The sequence below is a fragment of the Oncorhynchus mykiss genome, chromosome 23 (assembly GCF_057628025.1).
Source record: "Oncorhynchus mykiss isolate SJ-2025 chromosome 23, ASM5762802v1, whole genome shotgun sequence".
Classification (NCBI taxonomy): Eukaryota; Metazoa; Chordata; class Actinopteri; order Salmoniformes; family Salmonidae; genus Oncorhynchus; species Oncorhynchus mykiss.
In genome coordinates, this window is record NC_143044.1 from 24,061,204 (window position 1) to 24,082,230 (window position 21,027).

Here is a 21,027-nt window from a genome sequence, read left to right on the forward strand (position 1 = left end):
ATGGATATTAGCATTTTTCAAGCATCATATCCAAATCATCTGAAAGTATCTACAATTGGTTGTGGAACTCAATTAAGTGACTTATATGGCTCCCGAGTGGCGCAGCGGTCTAAGGCACTGCATCTCAGTGCAAGAGGCGTCCCTGCAGCCCCTGGTTTGAATCCAGGTTGTATCACATCCGGCCGTGATTGGGAGTCCCATAGGGCGGCGTACAATTGGCCCAGAGTCATCCAGGTTTGGCCTGGTTAGGACGTCATTGTAAATAAGAATTTGTCCTTAACTGACTTGCCTAGTTAAATAAAAGCTCTATATATAAATAAAAAGATATGTTTGAACATGATGTGCTAATATTGATCCCGTGACTTGAATGGAATTTGAACCAGAAATGCTCAAATGTTTGCATGTGGTAACACTGCCAGGGAAACTAAACCAAAGCATGGATTGCTGTCATACATTGACTGCTTACAAGGTAAGGACACCAATGTTAAATTTTGTAATTTGGGTGAACTATCCCTTTCATATTGCAGGGTACCATAGCTTTCCTAAATAACGAGTGGGTGTGTTCAATCAGATGGCACGATAGGCTATAGCTCCCATTGCTCGGGGGTGAAGTTTCCCCTATGTACAGAACTTGGATCAGCTCCCCCCGCAATCTGAACATTAACAATCATTTGGGAAAATTCAAAACTGACCCAAGATCAGCATCTAGGAGCAACTTCACTCAACTCCATACCTCCCTTTCGGAGGCGGAGCGCCGACGTCACAGTTGAATGCGCGATCGGCACTGCATCGTTCTGCCAGCGCCGCAGATAGAATTTGAAGGCAATTTGAAGTTCGGGTTGATCGTCAGCTGGACAAAGAATTGCTGAAGAATGACGTCGAGGTGCCCCAGATGCACAAATGATGTGTTTTTTGGTAAGGAATAATTTTTGTAAACCTCTAGCCACAGCAAATGCCAAGGAATGTAAATGTTGAAGATGATCAAAGAACTTGGATTGTTTATTTTGATTAATAATTATAATGATTTAGCATAGGCCTAACTAAAGGAAAATTAACTGACACTGAAAATGTAAATGGTTATCGTAGTGACAATTGTGTGCAGATATAACATAATATATTAAAATACAATACAATAGAATAATAAATGCTGGTCATTTATGAACATTTGAACATCTTGGCCATGTTCTGTTATAATCTCCACCCGGCACAGCCAGAAGAGGACTGGCCACCCCACATAGCCTGGTTCCTCTCTAGGTTTCTTCCTAGGTTTTGGCCTTTCTAGGGAGTTTTTCCTAGCCACCATGCTTCTACACCTGCATTGCTTGCTGTTTGGGGTTTTAGGCTGGGTTTCTGTACAGCACTTTGAGATATCAGCTGATGTACGAAGGGCTATATAAATAAATTTGATTTGATTTGATTTGAATAGAATAGAATAGAATAATAAAAATAATAATTTGGTGGACGCTGAAAATTAAAATGGTTATTGTAGTGACAATTGTGTGCACATATGAATAGAACAGAAAATAATACTAATTAATGCAATACAATAGAATATAATACAATATAACAATAAAATAATAAGTTGGTGGATGCTTATATTTGCCCTATTTCACACATGTACACGTGTGTATTAATACGCATTTGTGAAATGGAAAAGTATTTCTTGCATATCCCAACTCTCCCCGAGACACCCCTCGGAGAGTGGGTTCACGGCCAGGGTAGAATCCAAACTCTGTAGGTCTTGCAAATGCCTTTTTAAGAGGAGACCTGTGGAGTGATGGGGGACTGCCGCTGCATGAACGCCAAGTTGTCCCTGCTGGTGACATCGTATTCGTTTAGCCTACTGACAAGTAGCTTCTCGCACAGAACCGGGAAGTCTTTATTATCATTAGATGATCATTTATTATTATGAAGAAAAAAAAAATATATAATTATAATTATGATTAATGTTACCTTTTTAAATGCAGGCTATGGGTCTTTCAGCATCTTCACTGCCGGGACTATTTTCACATGGGAAAGATGAAGTTTGGTGAAAGTTGCATATACCTTCTTTCCCAGCATCTCTGGAATGTTGGCTGATTATCCCTAAACATTTAACTAGGATTAATTAATACTTGACATGTTCATTTACTTTAACATAGCATATGGGCAAGGTTAATTTGGTTACATCAGTTAAACCACTTGTTGGAACTTGATAATTAGGAAGGAGGTTGTTATCGCTCTTGTCTCTTCCAGACATTTGTTTGATAGCAAAATATGGAGAATATTGTAAGATACGGTTTTGAACTTGAAGTCAAACTGAGCTGAAATGCACCTTTGACTATAGGTTTATTGGCTGCACATTGAACCCTTATCCTGGAGTGTGGTGACCCATAATAGACAGAGGGAGAGAGGACGAAATGTTCAATAACATTTCAGGGAGGGGAGAATACAACGTCTGTGTTGGTAATAGCCTACCTTGTGAAACAGCATAGAGGAGATCCTCTGTATAATGTCCCAAAAATTAGATATAATTACAGCTAACAGCAATAGACAAATAATTTGCAAACAATGTTTTTGAAGGATAAAACCTATAAATGCTTTAGGAGCTTAGTTCAACTGTCCTACCCAAATTATAAGGTATTCATAACCCAACTGATAACCCACATTCTAAGACTGTATTATGCCTACGCCATTGTTTATGTTTAGTTGTCATTTGAGTCTTTGTAAACAAACTCTCTCTCTCTGTCCTGCAGCTGAGAAGGTGAGCTCGCTGGGGAAAAACTGGCACCGGTTCTGCCTGAAATGCGAACGCTGTAACAAGACCCTGTCGGCTGGCAACCATGCTGAGGTAAAGGGAGGCCCTGTGGCCGTAATATCCTGTCTACAGAGAGAGAAAGAAGGAGGGAGAGAAAGATAATGAAAAAGAGAAAGAGTGAGGGAAGAAGTGTGCTATCTTACCCCAGAACAAAGGGAGGGAGAGAGACATCAAAGGGTTGCGCTATCCTACCCAAGAGGATGGGAGAGAGGGAAGGGGTTGCATGGGGACAGAGGGAGTATGGCAGGCCACTGACCCCCATAAGGAGTAATATAATTTTGTTAAGAAAAATAAAATATATATATACTGTATAAAGTAATATATACACAGAATAAAAATATATACACAACATGTAAAGTGTTGGTCCCATATTTCCCGAAATTGTCCATACGCACAAAAAAGTATTTATCTCAAAATGTTGCTCAACTTTTGAACTGGTCATGTTGTGCACAAACTTCTGAATGGTACTCTATTTAAAAAAAAAAAATTATCAGGGGCTGCGGCAGCACCCTCAGCACCCTTACTTCCCGTGGCTATGTCTGCTAGATGAGGGTGGAGTCATATATACAAACTCAAGATTCTGAACTTAAACGATTCAGCTCATAGAGCTAGAAAATTCCCTAAATCTTCCGAGCTATTTGAGCATAAACTGTATCACAACTACAGATGTAGGATCTTAATTTGATCACCCTGTTGCAGGAGAACTTTCATGCAATGCAGGAAATGTAAAACTTGTACTGTATTTGAGGTTTTAAAAGGCGTCTGGGGTGTGTAATTTCCCCTTCGAAATTTCAGACTTGATTTTCCCTTACGAAAAATGTATCAACCCCTACAAAAATGTTCATGAATTATAATCCACATAATAATTCACATTTCCTGTTGCTGCAAGATTATTTTCCTGTTGTAGTCAAAGTGGCTCAAAATAAGATCCTACATAAGGGGTGTTGTCAGTTAAGTGAGTTGCACTACTGGGTCATTGTTTATAGACCCATGTACTGTATCAACTCAAAATTAAATTGCTGTAGTGCTACTGCAGTAGAAGCCAGATCACTAGTACTATAGCAGTGGCCCAGAAATTCCAATCATCTCAAGAATGAAACTGTTGAGCAGCTATGTCTTTGTGGGTCCCTTTGATTATAGCTGGTCCGTGAACCAAATCGTGGCTTCACAATAACCTGACACTCATCCTTTGTCCACTCCAACCCCTCACCAGGCATCGTGACCCTGATCCTTTCACTGTGGCTATGTCCCAAATGGCACCCTATTCACTATATAGGGCACTAAAAAAAAGAAGTGCACTACATAGGGAATAGGGTGACATTTGGAACGCAATGTCAATGTAATTTCACCTTTCATTGTCCTGCTCAGATAACTTAGGGAATTTTCAAGCTCCCTGAGCTGAATCGTTCAAGTTCAGAATCTAGGGCTTGTATATCTGACTGCACACCCATGTTGCAGACATTGCCGTGGGAGAAGGGGTGCTAAGGGTGATGCAGCGCCCCCTGATAAATTGAAAAAATACACAATGGCTAAAGATTACTTTTTTATTGTTATTATTATTATTTTTAAAATATTGCACTTAGATTGGATCTTCCATCAATATTATTGTCTGCATCCCTTCCAATCCCCAATATACACAGTATACACTACTGTTCAAAAGGTCACTTAGAAATGTCCTTGTTTTTGAAAGAAAATCACATTTTTTGTCCATTAAAATAACATCAAAATGATCAGAAATACATTGTAGACATTGTTAATGTTGTAAATGACTATTGTAGCTGGAAACGTCTGATTTCTATTGGAATATCTGCATAGGCGTGCAGATTCCAATTATCAGCAACTATCACTCCTGTGTTCCAATAGCACGTTGTGTTAGCTAATCCAAGTTTATCATTTTAAAAGGCTAATTGATCATTAGAAAACCCTTTTTCAATTATGTTAGCAGAGCTGAAAACTGTTGTGCTAATTAAAGGAGCATTAAAACTGGCCTTATTTAGACTAGTTGAGTATCTGGAGCATCAGCATTTGTGGGTTCGATTACAGGCTCAAAATGGCCAGAAACAAAGCACTTTCTTCTGAAACTCGTCAGTCTATTCTTCTGAGAAATGAAGGCTATTCCATGCGAGAAATTGCCAAGAGACTGAAGATCTCGTGCAACGCTGTGTACCACTCCCTTCGCAGAACAGCGCAAACTGTCTCTAACCAGAAAAGAAGGAGGAGTGGGAGGCCCCAGTGCACAACTGAGCAACTTCATTAAATAGTACTGGGTATGTCAGTCTAGGACAGGGGAGTCTAGCCAGCCAAGCAATGGAATGGAATGTTAGCTCAGGGGACATTGCAAATTCAAGTGAATGTTTAATGAAACTCGGTCAGGAGGATTTGGCTCTCATTTCACCAGGGCGTTTCTTCCTCAAGGCAAAGATGACACTGATGATGATGGATGGAAATAACAAAGGGTTGGGGAATGCAAGTATTAAGACGACACCATAGGTCATGGCCAGCGTTCATAAAGCGTCTAAGCAATGCTGATCTGGGATCAGATTCCCCCTGTCCATGTAATCTTTATTCATTATGATCTAAAAGGCTAAACTGATCATACATCAGCACTTCTAATATGAGACTCTTTGTGACTATGGGACCAGATGTTTGAAACGTAAAGGAATTCCATCGGTACATAGAAAGTGTAGGGTTATGTTCTTGCTATTATGGTATTATCAGCATAATCCTCTTGTATGATCCCCAGGACCCCACATTTCTGCCTAGTCATGCACAGTATATCCTGTAAATCAAAGAAAGCAGACATACAGTCATACTAACAGGACTTGTTAAAGGATGTCTCATGTCTCACAGTCAAAATAATAAAAAGCAAATACCAGAAATTATCACGTTTCAGGTGAGACCCAGATGCAGACAATATCAAAGTAACAACAGTTTATTAATCGAACAGGGGCAGGCAAAAGATGGGCCAAGGGCACGCAGAGGTCAGTAATCCAGATAGGTGGGGCAAAGGTACAGGATGGCAGGCAGGCTCAGGGTCAGGGTCAGGGCAGGCAGAATGGTCAACACCAGGGAAACTAGGAAACCGGAACAATCGAGAGACAGGAGCAGAGGGAAAAACACTGGTAGGCTTGACGAAACAAAACAAACTGGCAACAGTCAAACAGAGAACAAAGGAATGAATACACTGGCGATAATGGGGAAGTTGGGCGACACCTGGAGGGGAGTGGAGACAATCACAAAGACAGGTAAAACAGATCAGGGTGATACCCCAGGTTTTTGTGGTCGGTCCATACAATGAGAGGATGTTCCGCACTCTCTAGCCAGTGACTCCATTCCTCCAACACCATCGAGAAGCTCCCGATTCCCCACAGCATAGTTCTTCTCCATGGCATTGAGGCGGTGGGAGAAGAAGGCACAGGGATGTAGCTTAAGATCCAGGTCAGAACACTGGAACAGGACCGCCCCCACTCCTACATCAGAAACATTGGCCTCCACCACAAACTGACGGGAAGGGTCAGGATGAACCAAGATGGGAGCAGTGGTGAAGCGGTGTTTGAGGTCCCGGAACGCCTGGTCAGCAGCAGGGGACCACATGAACAGAACCTTGGGAGAGGTGAGTACTGACATTGGGGAAGCTAGGGTGGTGTTACCCTGGATAAAGCGGTGATAAAAGTCGGAGAACCCCAGGAAACGTTGCAGCTGCACCCTGGACGTAGGCTGGGGCCAATCCACCACCGCTCTCACCTTCCCGGGATCCATCTGGACACTCCCAGCAGAGATGATGTACCCCAAAAAGGGGATGGTGGAGCGATGGAACTCGCACTTCTCTGCCTTTACAAACAGCTGATTCTCCAGGAGGCATTGAAGAACCTGTCGGACGTGGAGCACATGTTCTTGGGGGGAGCGGGAGAAGAGGACGATTACATCAATGTAGACAAAGACGAACCGGTTCAACATGTAGAGAAGAACATAATTTACCAGAGCCTGGGGTGTTGGTAAGGCCAAATGGAATGACCAAATACTTGTAGTGGCCACTGGATGTGTTGAAGGCGGTCTTCCACCAGATGATAGGCGTTCTGTAGGTCCAGCTTGGAAAACACGGTGGCCCCCTGGAACGGCTCTAAGGCCGAGATGATGAGTGGTAGCGGGTAGCGGTTCTTCACCCTTATGTTTACCACAGCAGGGGTGTTGGTAAGGCCAAATGGAATGACCAAATACTTGTAGTGGCCACTGGATGTGTTGAAGGTAGTCTTCCACTCATCCCCCTCCCGTATCCGAACCAGATGATAGTCGTTCTGTAGGTCCAGCTTGGAAAACACGATGGCCCCCTGGAGCGGCTCTAAGGCCGAGATGATGAGTGGTAGCGGGTAGCGGTTCTTCACCCTTATGTCATTGAGTCCCCGGTAGTCGATGCACGGGCACAGGGTCTTGTCCTTCTCCACAAAGAAGAACCCTGCGCCAGCGAGAAAGGAAGAAGGACGGATAAATCCAGCAGCTAGGGAGTCCCCAATCTAGGTCTCCATAGCCTTGGTCTCCGGTCCCAACAGCGAGTACAGTCATCCCCGGGGCAGAGTGGTGCTAGGGAGAAGGTCAATCCCGCAGTCATATGGTCGGTGCGACGGAAGTGAAGTGGCCCGGGCCTTGTTGAACACCTCCCAAAGGTCCTGATACTCCGCGGCAATGGCGGAGAGGTCCGGGATAACGTCCGAGCCCACAGGAAGACGTCCCGGGGAAGGTTGCGCTGACTTCAGGCAATGGGCGTGGCAGAACGGGCTCCAGGACATGATGGCACCAGTAGACCAGTTAATGAGAGGATTATGTCACTGGATCCAGGAGAATCCCAATACCACAAGAATCTGAGGAGACTTAATGAGCAGAAATTGAATAGTCTCGCTGTGGTTCCCTGACACCCGTAGGTTGATGGGAGTGGTATTGTGTGTGACCCGGACTATAGAGTCCAGCGCTCTAACGTCAATGGGAATGGAGAGGGGCTGAGTGGGGATATCCTCAGGTTCTCTCGGCAACGGTGCCATCGGGGACTTCCGGGATGCCTCGGAGGCGAGGTGGAATCCTTGGACGGGCGAGCGAAATCAAATCTCCTCTCCCTCCGTCGTTCCCGTGGCTGCCCATCGATCCTGATGGTCAAGGCGATGAGAGAATCGAGATCTATCGGTAATTCCCGGGCTGCAAGCTCATCCTTGACCTCCTCCAAGACTCAGTGTAGGAACATGTCCAACAGCGCTTCCTGGTTCCAGGAACTCAGCTGCCAACGTGCGGAAATCCACCGCATAGTCTGCCACACTGTGGAAGTCCTGCCGAAGCTGGAGTAGCTTCCAGGCAGCCTCTCTCCTGGAGAATTGGGCATCAAACACCTTCTTTAATTCTCCCATGAACTCACACAGATTGACGCATGTGGCCAGCTGTTGCTCCCATACAGCTGTAGCCCAGGCAAGTGCCCTCCCGGACATCAGCGTGATTAGATACGCTATTTTAGAGCAGTCTGAGGGGAAGGAGGAGGGTTGAAGCTTGAAGATGAGGGCACACTGAGATAGAAATGCCTGATAGGTGCCCGGCTCTCCATTAAAATGTTTCAGGGGACGTAATCGCGGCTCAGGGGAAGGCTGAGTGACCGGTGAGGCGGCGCTGCTAACTGCTGAGTTACTGAGGGGCTGTGAGGTTACCATCATAGTAGGCTGCCTCCAAACCCATGGAATTGCTCCAGCAAGATGTCCAACACTTGGTCATGGCGTTCGGCCAAGGTTTGAACCCCCTCCATAAGGCCACGAAGCAATTCCTTGTGCCTACCAATGGTGGCTCCTTGGGAGGAGAGGATGTTGCGCAGCTGGTCTGAGTCTGCTGGGTCAGACATGGCCAGTTCGTACTATCATGTTTCAGGTAAGACCCAGATGCAGACAACGTCGAAGTAACAACAGTTTATTAATCACAGAGGGGCAGGCAAAAGACGGGTCAAGGGCAGGCAGAGGTCAGTAATCCAGATACGTGGGGCTAAGGTACAGGACGGCAGGCAGGCTCAGGGTCATGTCACGCAGAGGTCAGTAATCCAGAAAGATGGGGCAAAGGTACAGGACGGCAGGCAGGCTCAGGGTCAGGGCAGGCAGAATGGTCAACACCGGGGAAACTAGGAAACAGGAACAACCAAGAGACAGGAGCAGAGGTGAAAACGCTGGTAGGCTTGACGAAACAAAATTAACTGGGAACAGACAAACAAAGAACACAGGTATAAATGCACAGGGGATAATGGGGAAGAGGGGCAAGACCGGGGGGGGGGGGGGGGGACAATCACAAAGACAGGTGAAAATCATCAGGGTGTGGCAGAAATAGGTCGAAAGATGGAAATTAGAGTTGGAAAATAAGTTAAAAATGAAGGTAGCACAGGTTGGCCTGAACAATGAAGACTCAACTTGTTGCATGGATCCTCCAGTGAGGGTTTGTTGTACTAAAACTAGTAAAATACATTACATAAAACAATCTATCAACAATGGATGTAATCTAGGCAGTGTCGAGCCAATGGGGGACCACAAATACCCGCTGGCAAAGGGGTTTAAGTCCCGACTCGGCTGTCTGTGGCTGTCAAAAAATCTGTAAGAAATACGGAAGGGGATCGATGCTATTCTAACCAGTGTCTGGAAATGCTTTATAACACAATCCAAATGTGCGGTCTAAATATTATTTTTCACTTATCACAGACTCCTGTTAACTTAGTTTGATACAATTATAGTTATAGGCCCCATAGTCAGGCCAGGTATGTTTGGTCACATGACTAGTCTTTACAAATCTCATAGGGTAGAATAAATGTCAAAGGGCTATCATTGTTTTGGAAGCCTGTTTGATCCTGTTTGATAACCTAACCTGGGGGTAAGTCATTGTCCTGACCCAAACACTGGAGTCTTTGAGTTGAGTGATACTAGGGTTACTGAGGCTAATTATTCAGGTCATCTCAGACCAGTAGGAGACAAAGTCCAGCGTTGTTTCAGTGTTGTTAGTTAAGAGTTGATTCAGTGGGCCAGGGGAACAGGCCGTTGTTTGAAACATTGTCCTGTTTTTGAGTTCACAAGCCATGGCTGTATTCTCTAGAGTCTAATAGTCTAACCCCCCGTGCTGTCTTTGTCTTTTCACCTGAAAATAAAGATGACTAGTTGATTTTAAGGTTTACTTGTGGATGGTAGGGTTTACATGCTTGACTTTTGAGAGGTAGTTGTTCTTACACAGGTTTGAATGGAGACACAGAGGACTTATCCTTCTTTATGAAACACACAACCCAACAGTATACATGGACTAATGGACGAACATTGCTAGTTCACTTTCACAAGCCCATATACAGTCCATCCACTTCTTTATCTCTGAAATGCTGTGGCATGAGAGAACGAATAGGCTTCTGTTATTTCTGGACGGGAGTGTTTTTGACAGGCTGTCAGGTGAAGGATCTCTCTCTCTCTCTCTCTCTCTCTCTCTCTATCTCACTCTCTCTCTCTCTCTCTCTGTGTGTGTGTGTGGCCTTATACACTGCAGTGACTTATCTTCATTGTTCAGAACATTCTCTAAAACCTTTTAACGGTGAAGTCTCTCTCTCTCAATACTTTTTCATCAGGGAGGGACAGAGCTGGGAGAATGGCATCTGCATTCCTGAAAGGGTATCACACCTCAGGGAACTCAGGGTAATTCTGTCTGTTGGGATCATTGAAATGACAGACATGCCAAAAAAAGACAGTAGCCCTTTCCTGCAGTAAAATGACCAAGTGGCCTCATGGGTGGAATGTTAAAACATACATTAATACAAATTACTTTGTAATGCAAAACTCAAATTAGAATACATATGAACTCTACATCTGACATGGTACAGGTGTCTTCTTTTTTTAAGCCCATAACGTGTGTGAGGTGTATACTTTTGTTTCAAAGTAGATTTGTTTAAAACTACCAAGAAACACTCCGCGTGACCCTGATTTAGCCCACTGCAGTATCAGGTTAAATTACATTTACATGAGGTTAAATGCATAGGCGGCTGGTGGCACCCTTAACTGGGAAGAACGGCTCATAGTAATGGCTGAAACGGTGTTAATGGAATGGTATCAAACACAGTTTCCAAGTGCTTGATACCATTTCTTTCACTCGATTCCAGCCATTATTATGAGCCGTCCTCCCCTCACCAGCCTCCTGTGGTTAAATTACAAGATTTATAATGACCTTGTCAGAAAGGCATGTCCTTAGTTCCTGGATTGTAGCCTACAATGCCAGCCCATAGCTGATGCAATGTTTCCTTTGCATTTAACGCCAACTCATTCATCACACTGATTAACGGCTGCTCCATGATTTCATGACATCACACCCACACCCTCTGTGACAACGTGACAATGAACAGCCAAAGTTTGACATTACACCAGACTGTCAGGTCTGTAACGGATGCCTGTGATAGAGGTTGCGTTCCAAATAGCCCCCGATTCCTAACACAGTGCACTACTTAAGAAGTGCACTACATAGGTAGTAGGGTGCCATTTGGGACAGACTTTACTGTCCAGAAAAAACATGAGCTCAGATTTGCTGGACTAGCTGAGTCACAGGCTGTCGTAGACATTATGTCCCTGACCTCAGTGTCCATATATAGACTCAAAGGTCTGAAATAGGTATGAAGGAAGTGATGATTGAACTTTAAAGTTAACAGTGTGTATATGCGACGCATGCAGAGTCACCATCAAAATCCTGAAAGTGTGTATTTTGTAATTACGCTGTTTTGGCAAAACATATATTTTTTTAGCTTTCTAAATGTCACCCTACAAATGTGAGGTTGATAGGGTAAAATGTGAGGTTAAAAACTTTCACAAGTCACTCAAATAGTTCTGCCGCATGTCTTGTTCATTTCAATGCAATTGACCCGCAAACAGTTGCACTGTAAATGCCAAGTACTGTATGTGCCTATACTGTAATAGCAATGTCTCTGATCTGTTGTACTTTTTTTTTTGCTGTGAAGAACTTTGGTCCCAAATAGTATTTTATAAGAGTGTTTTTGGAGAATCTTCTTCGGAGCTTAGGTTTGTCCTACATTGTTGTTCTTGTAGTATGAGTGAGGAGGGCAGTTTGTAGATATATAAAATACTCTTGTACTTGAGGAGACACAGAACACTCCTGTGTGGTCAGAGTGAGCTTTGTGCAACAGAGGGTGTGTGTGCATTCATTCATTTAGGAACTGGTTGAGCTGTGTCCCACATACAATAACCCAGTGTTGGTCCGAAAAGAGGTGTGTCACATATACGTTGCATGTCTCTAAAGATGATTCCTAAAAGGCACCCTATTCACTACATAGTGCACTACTTTTGACCAGAGCCCTATGGGCCTGGCCCTTGGGATGCAGACCAACTCTCTGAGGTCGGTTACAAATGCAACCATTTAGAATGAAGAGCTTTAAGAGCTTTAAGAGCTTGCTGAGGTCACAGCATCCTAAATCTCTTCTATCCTCCTCTCAGACGGGTGTTAGTTGTCTAAATATTGTTTTATTCCCAGTTCATGCACTGGAATGTGAAGGAGCTAGCTAGAGCATATGGAAGCAGTTTGCTAAAAATAAAGTCTGAATTGGGGAGATGTTTGATAGGAATTTGGGTCGAAAGGATCTCTCTGCTCTCTCTGTCTGTTCTGCTCGGTCCATTTTAAGACTGACAGATAGAGCTCCTCCATAATTAACTTGAAGCGGTCAGGAGGATAAGGCATTCATTTAAATTGGAAAGATAATGGCTCCCAAATTGCACCCTGATTCCTATATGGGTGATTCTACAGAAGTGGTGCAAATTGCAGTCCCCAAAAAATTATTATAAAGTTTTTACCTATGCCTTAAGCAACGGAAGGGTAGTAACAGAATTATTATTAAGGGAGCTTGAGGTAGCATATTATCCTGATTAAAAAACAAATACCATCCTTGGCTCTCGCAAACGTGCACGCTCACACTCACACACACAGACGTGAACACACACACGTGAACACACACACGCGCACACACACAAACACACACACTGAGTATACAAAATATTAAGAACTCTTTCCATGACATACAGTGAATTCAGACCCTTTGACTTTGTCCACATTTTGTTAATTTACAACCATATTCTAATATGGATTAAATTGTTTATTTTCCTCATCAATCTACACAGAATAACCCATAATGACAAAGGTAAAACAGATTTTTTTTTAACATTTTTGCAAATGTATTTTGAAAATACAAATCTGAAATGTGACATTAACACACTCTGAGGTCCTGAGCCCTCTGGAGCAGGTTTTCATCAAGGATCTCTCTGTACTTTGCTCCGTTCATCTTTCCTTCAATCCTGACTAGTCTCCCAGTCCCTGCAGCTGAAAACTATCCCCACAGAATGATGCTGCCTTCACCATGTTTCACCGTAGGGATGGTGCCAAGTTTCCTCCAGAAGTCACACTTGCCATTCAGGCCAAAGAGTTCGATTTTGATTTCATCAGACCAGAGAATCTTGTTTTTCACGTCTGAGAGTCCTTTAGGTGCCTTTTGGCAAACTCCAACCAGGCTGTCATGTGCCTTTTACTGAGGAGTGGCTTCCGTCTGGCCACTCTACCATAAGGCCTGATTGAAGTTAGAGACTTTTATCTCCCTCACCAACTTTAAACATCTGCTATCTGAGCAGCTAACCGAGCGCTGCAGCTGTACATAGTCCATCTGTAAATAGCCCACTCATTTTTACCTACCTCATTCCCATACTGTTTTTATTTATTTACTTTTCTGCTCTTGCACACCAGTATCTCTACCTGCACATGACCATCTGATAATTTATCACTCCAGTGTTAATCTGCTAAATTGTAATTATTTGCCTACCTCCTCATGCCTTTTGCACACAATGTATATAGACTCGTTTTTTTCTTCTTTTTTTTCTACTGTGTTATTGACTTGTTTATTGTTTACTCCATGTGTAACTCTGTGTTGCTGTCTGTTCACACTGTTATGCTTTATCTTGGCCAGGTCGCAGTTGTAAATGAGAACTTGTTCTCAACTAGCCTACCAGGTTAAATAAAGGTGAAATAAAAAATAAAACCAAGGCCCTTCTCCCCCGATTGCCCAGTTTGGGCGGGCATCCAGCTCTAAGAAGAGTCTTGGTGGTTCCAAACTTCTTCCATTTAAGAATGATGGAGGTCACTATGTTCTTGGGGACCTTCAAAGCTGCAGAAATGTTTTGTTACCCTTCCCCAGATCTGTGCCTCGACACAATCCTGTCTCTGAGCTTTACGGCATTTCCTTCGACATCATGGCTTGGTTTTTGCTCTGACATGTGCTGTCAACTGTGGGACATTATATAGACAGGTGTGTGCCTTTCCAAAGCATGTCCAATCAATTGAATGTACCACAGGTGGACTCCAATCAAGTTGTAGAAACATCTCAAGGAAGATCAATGGAAACAGGATGCACCTGGGCTTAATTTCGAGCCTCAGAGTAAAAGGTCTGAATAGTTGTGTATATATATATATATATATATATTTTATACATTATATATTTATACATACAAAAAATACGAAAAAATAATTGCATCCGTTTTAGAATAAAGCTGTAACGTAACAAAATGTGGAAAAGGGAAGGGGTCTGAATACTTTCCGAATGCACTGTAGACTGATCAGCTGAATCCAGGGAAAGCTATGATCCCTTATTGATGTCACTTGTTACATCCACTTCAATCAGTGTAGGTGAAGGGGAGGAGACGGGTTAAATAATGATTTTTACTCCATGAGACATGAATTGTGTATGTGTGCCATTTAGAGGGTAAATGGGCATGACAAAGTGCCTTTGAATGGGGTATGGTAGTACAGTAGGTGCCAGGAGCACCATTTTTTTTGTCAAGAACGGCAATACTGCAGGGTTTTTCATGCTCAAAAAGTTTCCCTTGTGTATCAAGAACGGTCTACCACCCAAAGGACATCCAGCCAACTGTGGGAAGCATTGAAGTCAACATAGGCCAGCATCTTTGTGGAACGCTTTCGACTCCTTGTAGAGTCCATGCCCTAACGAATTGAGTCTGTTCTGAAGGCAAAAGGGGTTGTAACTCAATATTAGGAAGGTGTTCCTGATGTTTTGTGCACTCAGTGCATACCTATTCACTATGTTGCACCACTTTTGTAGAATGACCCTATGGGCACTGGTCAAAAGTAGTGCACTATAAAATGAGTATGGTGCCATTTGTGATGAAGCCAGTGACCAGTCAGCAGTCACACTCCTGAAATATAACCTCTGTCTGATTGGTTTAAACCTTAATGCTTTATACTGACACTGACTGACTGTAATGTTCCATTTCAGTGAATTGTGAAATATTTCAGTAGTTTCAGTTTCAGTAAACAGTTTATTTCAGTAATAAGTAGAACTGTTTCAGTAAATAGTTTTAACGGAAGTTGTACTAAACCTGCAGATTGTTTGGAGGGGACTTCCTGTGTTTTTCGTTTTTCTTAATTACCAATATTCAGCTATTTATTATGATAATAGATTATTTGTTAATATTAGACATGGTCTGTCTTCCAGCATGATGGGTTGCCCTACTGTCACAAACCATGCTACGGAACTCTCTTCGGCCCCAAAGGTAAGAGGTTACTGTTAAAAAAACATAATCGCAGGTGTGCGGAAGAATCGCTATAGCTTGAATTCAATAAGACCAATAATAGGATAGGATAAACTTAATTGGCTTTTTTTCACTTACGGAAAATGTATCAACCCATACGAAAATGTCCATTAATTATAATCCACCTAATATATAATTCACATTTTTATTTTCCTGCTGTAGCAAACTTGTTCAAATTTAGATCCTACATCTGTACTTTACACACTCCACACACACGTACACACTCACACACAAACACACACACACAACACATTCAGTAGCACAAATGTACTAATTTCCTCACTCACACAAACAGCCATAAAAGTACTTGATTGATTAAGAAAACAATGTTAAAAACATTATAACATTTCATCACCCCTATACTGTACCGGATGCTATACGGTCATACAAGGCATTTCCTTTCCCATGAGTCAAAGTGCAAGACATCCTCAGTGTGCTGTGTGGGGACCAGATGGATATTTATATATCTATAATGACCTCCTGCCCTGGTGTTATACCGCCTGGCCAGTGGATTCTCATTTCCTAAAGTTGCTTCAATAGAAAAGTTTGAAAGTTACATCAAAAGTAGGCCTTGTCTCAAAGTTGCTTAAATCTGTGACAACATTTTGAAGCACACCAGAATCCTATGATTTGTGTGTGCCATTTAAAAAGTAGATTCAGAATTTTGGTGTACACGTCACATAGGCTTACACACTTAGTAATTATGGATTTTGAGTATTCACGAGTTTCACCTGGAAGAAATACATACACATTTGGGTTTATGAGTGCATGAATGAACTCTGGTATAATCTGAGGTGCTTCCCTTTTAAAAGTGAAAATTAAATTGAAAAAAAAAAGGTCATATAAGCTCATCATAACATTTTTGTCTGACTAAGCGGGGGTGCATTTGGGTATTATTCTGGGTAATTATGACATGCTCTGTATCCCAAATGGCACCCTATTCCTTATATAGTGCACAACTTTTGCCCAAAGCCCTATGGGTCCTTTCACTACTAAGACTTGGATTATTACCCAATGTGATGCTTTAATCGTTCTCAGGATGACTGGAATAGTGGTTTAGTAGTGTATGAACCCAGGGACAGATTTAATAACTGGAGGAAAGATAGATATAGTCGCCAGTGAAAGTCTACACACCCTTTGCACAGTCTTCACGTTTTACTGCCTTAAAATTCAATCTAAAAAAGAATTGTATTTGATTTTGTTCCTACCAATCTACACAACCTACTTCACATTGTCAAAGTGAAAGAAAAATGATAGAACATTTTCCTAATAAAAATAAATGAACATGTCTTCATTAGGTATGTTTTCACACCCAAGTTAGTACTCAATGGAAGCACCTTTGGCAGCAATTAGAGCTGTGAAATTTTTAAAATAAGACAACATAGAAAATTACAGGTTTGCATCAAATCCAACACAATACAGGAGCAACCCTCTGTATTTTCAAGTATTGTGATTGTCACGACTCCGACCGAAGGTGGCTCCCCTTCCCGTTCGGGTGGCGCTCGGCGGTCGTCGTCGCCGGCCTACTAGCTGCCACTGATTATTTCCTCCCCCTCCTTATGTGTTTATTGAGTGCACCTGTTTTGAGTTGGGTATAATTAGTGAGGCTGTATTAGTCAGCCGGCCCGCCTGGTTCCTTGTGCGGGATTAATTATTGTGACCTTCTGTTTTGTGTAAACTTGTGTTTATGGGTTACGTGTTTTCCCATTTCGTGGATTTTGCTGGACAGTTTAAGTCCCCCTGTTTGGGGCGTTTGTTTTGTTATACGTCCTATGTTTTCGTGGGGTTGGCTTATGTTCGCCGTTTTTGTGCATTAAAGTAGCACTCCCCTGAACTCTCTGCTTCCTGCGCCTGACTTCTCACCCACTACACTCAGAACGTTACAGTGATGGCAGCATCATTTTATGAGTGTGCTTGTCACCAGCATGGACTGGGGAGTTTGTCAAGATCAAAATAAACATGAAAGAAGGAAAAACCCAGGTAAAAAGTTAGTGGAAAACCCACTTCAGTCTTCTGAAAACCCTGGGATAAAGTCTTACTTTACAGAAGGACAACTACACATATGTTAATGCCAAAGACCCACCAGAATGGTTTTAAAGAGGTGTTGCGTGTTCCTGAGACGTCCAGTCTCAGTCCTGACTTAAATTTGCTTGGGACAAAGTTTGAATATTGCTGTCCATCAATGATTCCCAACCAAATGTACTGAGCTTGAGCAATTTTGACAAAAACAATAGATATACAGTGTATGTTTCCCTAACCTAATTTGGTATAAAGTTATTTTCCTTTATTCACAGATGTAATGGCTGCCAAAGGTGCTTCCACCAAGTATTTACTCTGGGGTGTGAAGACATATGCAATCAAGGCATCTTCATTTAAAACAAATATGTTCACTTTAAAAATGGGGAGTAGGTTGTGTAAATTGTTAGGAAAAATATCAAATTGAATCGCTTTTCAGAATTTTTTCTAAGGCAGCAAAATGTATAGACTGTGCAAAGGGTGTGTAGACTTTCACTAGGCACCGTATCTGCAAACTGTTGAAAGCTCCCGCAGTTTATTGAGTGTAATGTTTCGAACCAAAGGTCTAAGTCACTTTCAAAAAACTGGCAAGAATTATCACCTTATATTATTATGCCTGCTTATCATATGATTGTTGTGGGTGTGTCACAAAACATGGATGGTAAATATAGGCCGCAACATCTAATTTCCTAGATGGCACCTGGGTTCTGTCAGTTTGGGGGCCAATACATAGGTGAGGGTCATTAGACTGGGGAAGCTAAATGTAAAGTAATGACGGTTACTCATCTGACAAACTTCAGCTCATATCTATGAAAATTATTTTTACTATCTTTATAGATGATCTAGAAAGAATGAGATTACCCTCTAATCATGTGCATTTCAGATGAGTTGACCCAGTACATACATACAGAAACAAGGAATTTGTCTGGAATGTGTGTGTCTCTGGTGGTTTGGGTAGGATGTGGGTGGGGTTTGATTCTGGTTGTTTGGATAAAGGAACCTCAAACCCAACTGAAAAACAGCAGGCATTTCCCCTTGGCTTCTCCCTCCTCTGCAATTCTGCCTATCGTCTAACGTGGGAGTTATGCAGTAGGACCTCTACTGGGGCTTAAAGCATTTCCTTTTTTAATATAACACACTGACAACCAAATTTCGGTACAGCAGAAGAGTAACCAATAGTTCCATGGCACTAGTTGTAAGACACTGGTACTTTGGCTAAGTTCAAACTCTAGCGCCTCATAATACCACATCATTCTATGGCTGCCTAATAACCTCTCCTCCAGGTGTGAACATTGGAGGGGCAGGCTCCTACATCTACGACACTCCTCAACCTGCCTTTGACAGCCCCTCAGAAGGATCTCCCACCACACCATGGACCACCATGCAGGTCACCCGGAACCAACCCAAAGGTAAGGGACGGTAGCCTGATCCCAGATCTGTTTGCGCTGTTTTGCTATCTCCTAGGGTCATTGTCATGGCAAACAATACCATAGGAAGACCACACAAACAGATCTGGGGCCAGGGGTAGTAATAGGGGTAGTAATAGTATTATTAAGGGAGTTTAGAGTTAACATATTGTCTTAATGAAAAACAAAATCCCTCCTTAGCTCTCGCCACCTCACACACACATACACTACATGGCCAAAACGATGTGGACAGCTATTAGTCTATTCGGCTATATCAGCCATACCCGTTGCTAACAGCTGTGTAAAATCGAGCCAACAGCCATGCAATCTCCATAGACAAACACTGGCAGTAGAATGGTTCGTACTGACTTTCAACGTGGCATTGTCATAGGATAACACCTTTCCAACAAGATCACCATGCACAATGCCAAGCGTCAGCTGGAGTGGTGTAAAGCCTGCCACCATTGGACTCTGGAGCAGTGGAAACACGTTCTCTGGAGTGATGAATCACACTTCACCACATGGTAGTCCGACGGACGAATATGGGTTTTAGCGGACGCCAGGAGAATGCTACCTGCCACAATGTGTAATGCCAACTGTAAAGTTTGGTGGAGGAGTAATAATGGTCTGGGGCTGTTTTTCATGGTTCGGGCTAGGCCCCTTAGTTCCAGTGAAGGGAAATCTTAACGCTACAGCATACAATGACATTCTAGACGATTCTGTGCTTCCAACTTTGTGGCAACAGTTCTGGGAAAGCCCTTTCCTGTTTCAGCATGACAATCCCCAGTGCACAAAGCGAGGTCCATTCAGAAATGGTTTGTCGAGATCGGTGTGGAAAAACTTGACTGGCCTGCACGGAGCCCCGAGCTCAACCCCATTGAACACCTTTGGGATGAATTGAAAAGCCAACTGCGAGCCAGACCTAATCGCTCAAAATCAGTGCCCCGACCTCACTAATGTTTTTGCGGCTGAATGGAAGTCCCCGCAGCAATGTTCCAACATCTAGTGGAAACCCTTCCCATAAGAGTGGAGGCTATTATAGCAGCAAAGGGGGACCAACTCCATATTAATGCTCATGCTTTTGGCTATGTAGTGTATAGACACATACACACACAGGAACGAGTCCTTTTTATCAGGGCTGCTCAGATTAACTGGCCTTACCAAGTGCTCCAAGTATGACCTTTAAGGGTTAAATATAGTAACATAAAGCGATAGAGAGAGGGTTACACAGACACACACACAGACACACTTGTAATGATCCTATCTCTGTTCATCACTGGGGAGGAATGAGGAATTTTTAGTGACACTTCACATTTGACAAGGGACTTAGTGTTATATCTAACATCGACACAATACTTTGAGTTATATGAAAGGCTGACATGTATCTGATCTTTTAAGACACACATAACCCCATAAAACATGACCAACGATGAACTTTCAAGTAATTTGCAGTACAACATTCACTGAGTGTACAAAACATGCTCTTTTCATAACATAGACTGACCAGGTGGCGGCAGGGTAGCCTAGTGGTTAGAGTGTTGGACTAGTAACCGGAAGGTTGCAAGTTCAAATCCCCGAGCTGACAAGGTACAAATCTGTCGTTCTGCTCCTGAACAGGCAGTTAACCTAGGCCGTCATTGAAAATAAGAATTTGTTCTTAACTGACTTGCCTAGTTAAATAAAGGTAAAATAAAAAAAGGTAATTCCAGGTAAAAGCTATTCCTTATTGATACCACTTCAATCAGTGTCGATGAAAGCGAGGAGACAGGTTAAAGAATGATTTTTAAGCCTTGAGACAATTGAGACATGGATTGTGTATGTGTGCCATTCAGAGGGTAAATGGGCAAGACAAAATATTTAAGTGCCTTTGAACAGGGTATGGTAGTCCATGCCCCGAAAAATCGAGCCTGTTCTGAGGGCAAATGGGGTATGTCTAACTTTGACAATGGGCTCTATTTTAACTAACCTAACGCAATGGTAAATCTAAGTGCAGGTGGTAGCGCAATAGATTCACACGTCAGAAATATTTTTGCTAATTTCACTGTCACAATTATTGGTGCACTTGCTGGCGTTGCCACAAAAGGGCTGGGTTTTGAGGAATAAACAAGTTATGGGTGAGTCGAGGCTTGGCCTCTCACTGGCCAATCAGAACGTACTCCATGGCCAAATATGTGGTTGC

At 42.8% G+C, this 21,027-nt stretch overlaps 1 protein-coding gene across 2 annotated transcripts in view; it reads left to right on the forward strand.

The window, feature by feature from the left end:
* The first annotated feature begins 766 nt into the window (after positions 1-766).
* The window catches only part of LOC110502624 (cysteine-rich protein 3), a 31,146-nt gene continuing 10,885 nt past the window's right edge, over positions 767-21,027 (forward strand). Inside the window, exons 1-4 of one of the 2 annotated variants that reach the window (XM_021580805.3) lie at positions 767-915; positions 2,736-2,830; positions 15,330-15,387; positions 18,726-18,851. In XM_021580805.3, the coding sequence (XP_021436480.1) occupies positions 873-915; positions 2,736-2,830; positions 15,330-15,387; positions 18,726-18,851 (322 nt within the window). In that variant the 5' untranslated portion in view covers positions 767-872. The remainder of the gene's footprint in view (positions 916-2,735; positions 2,831-15,329; positions 15,388-18,725; positions 18,852-21,027) is intronic. The other variant, XM_090217141.1, reaches the window with a different exon arrangement.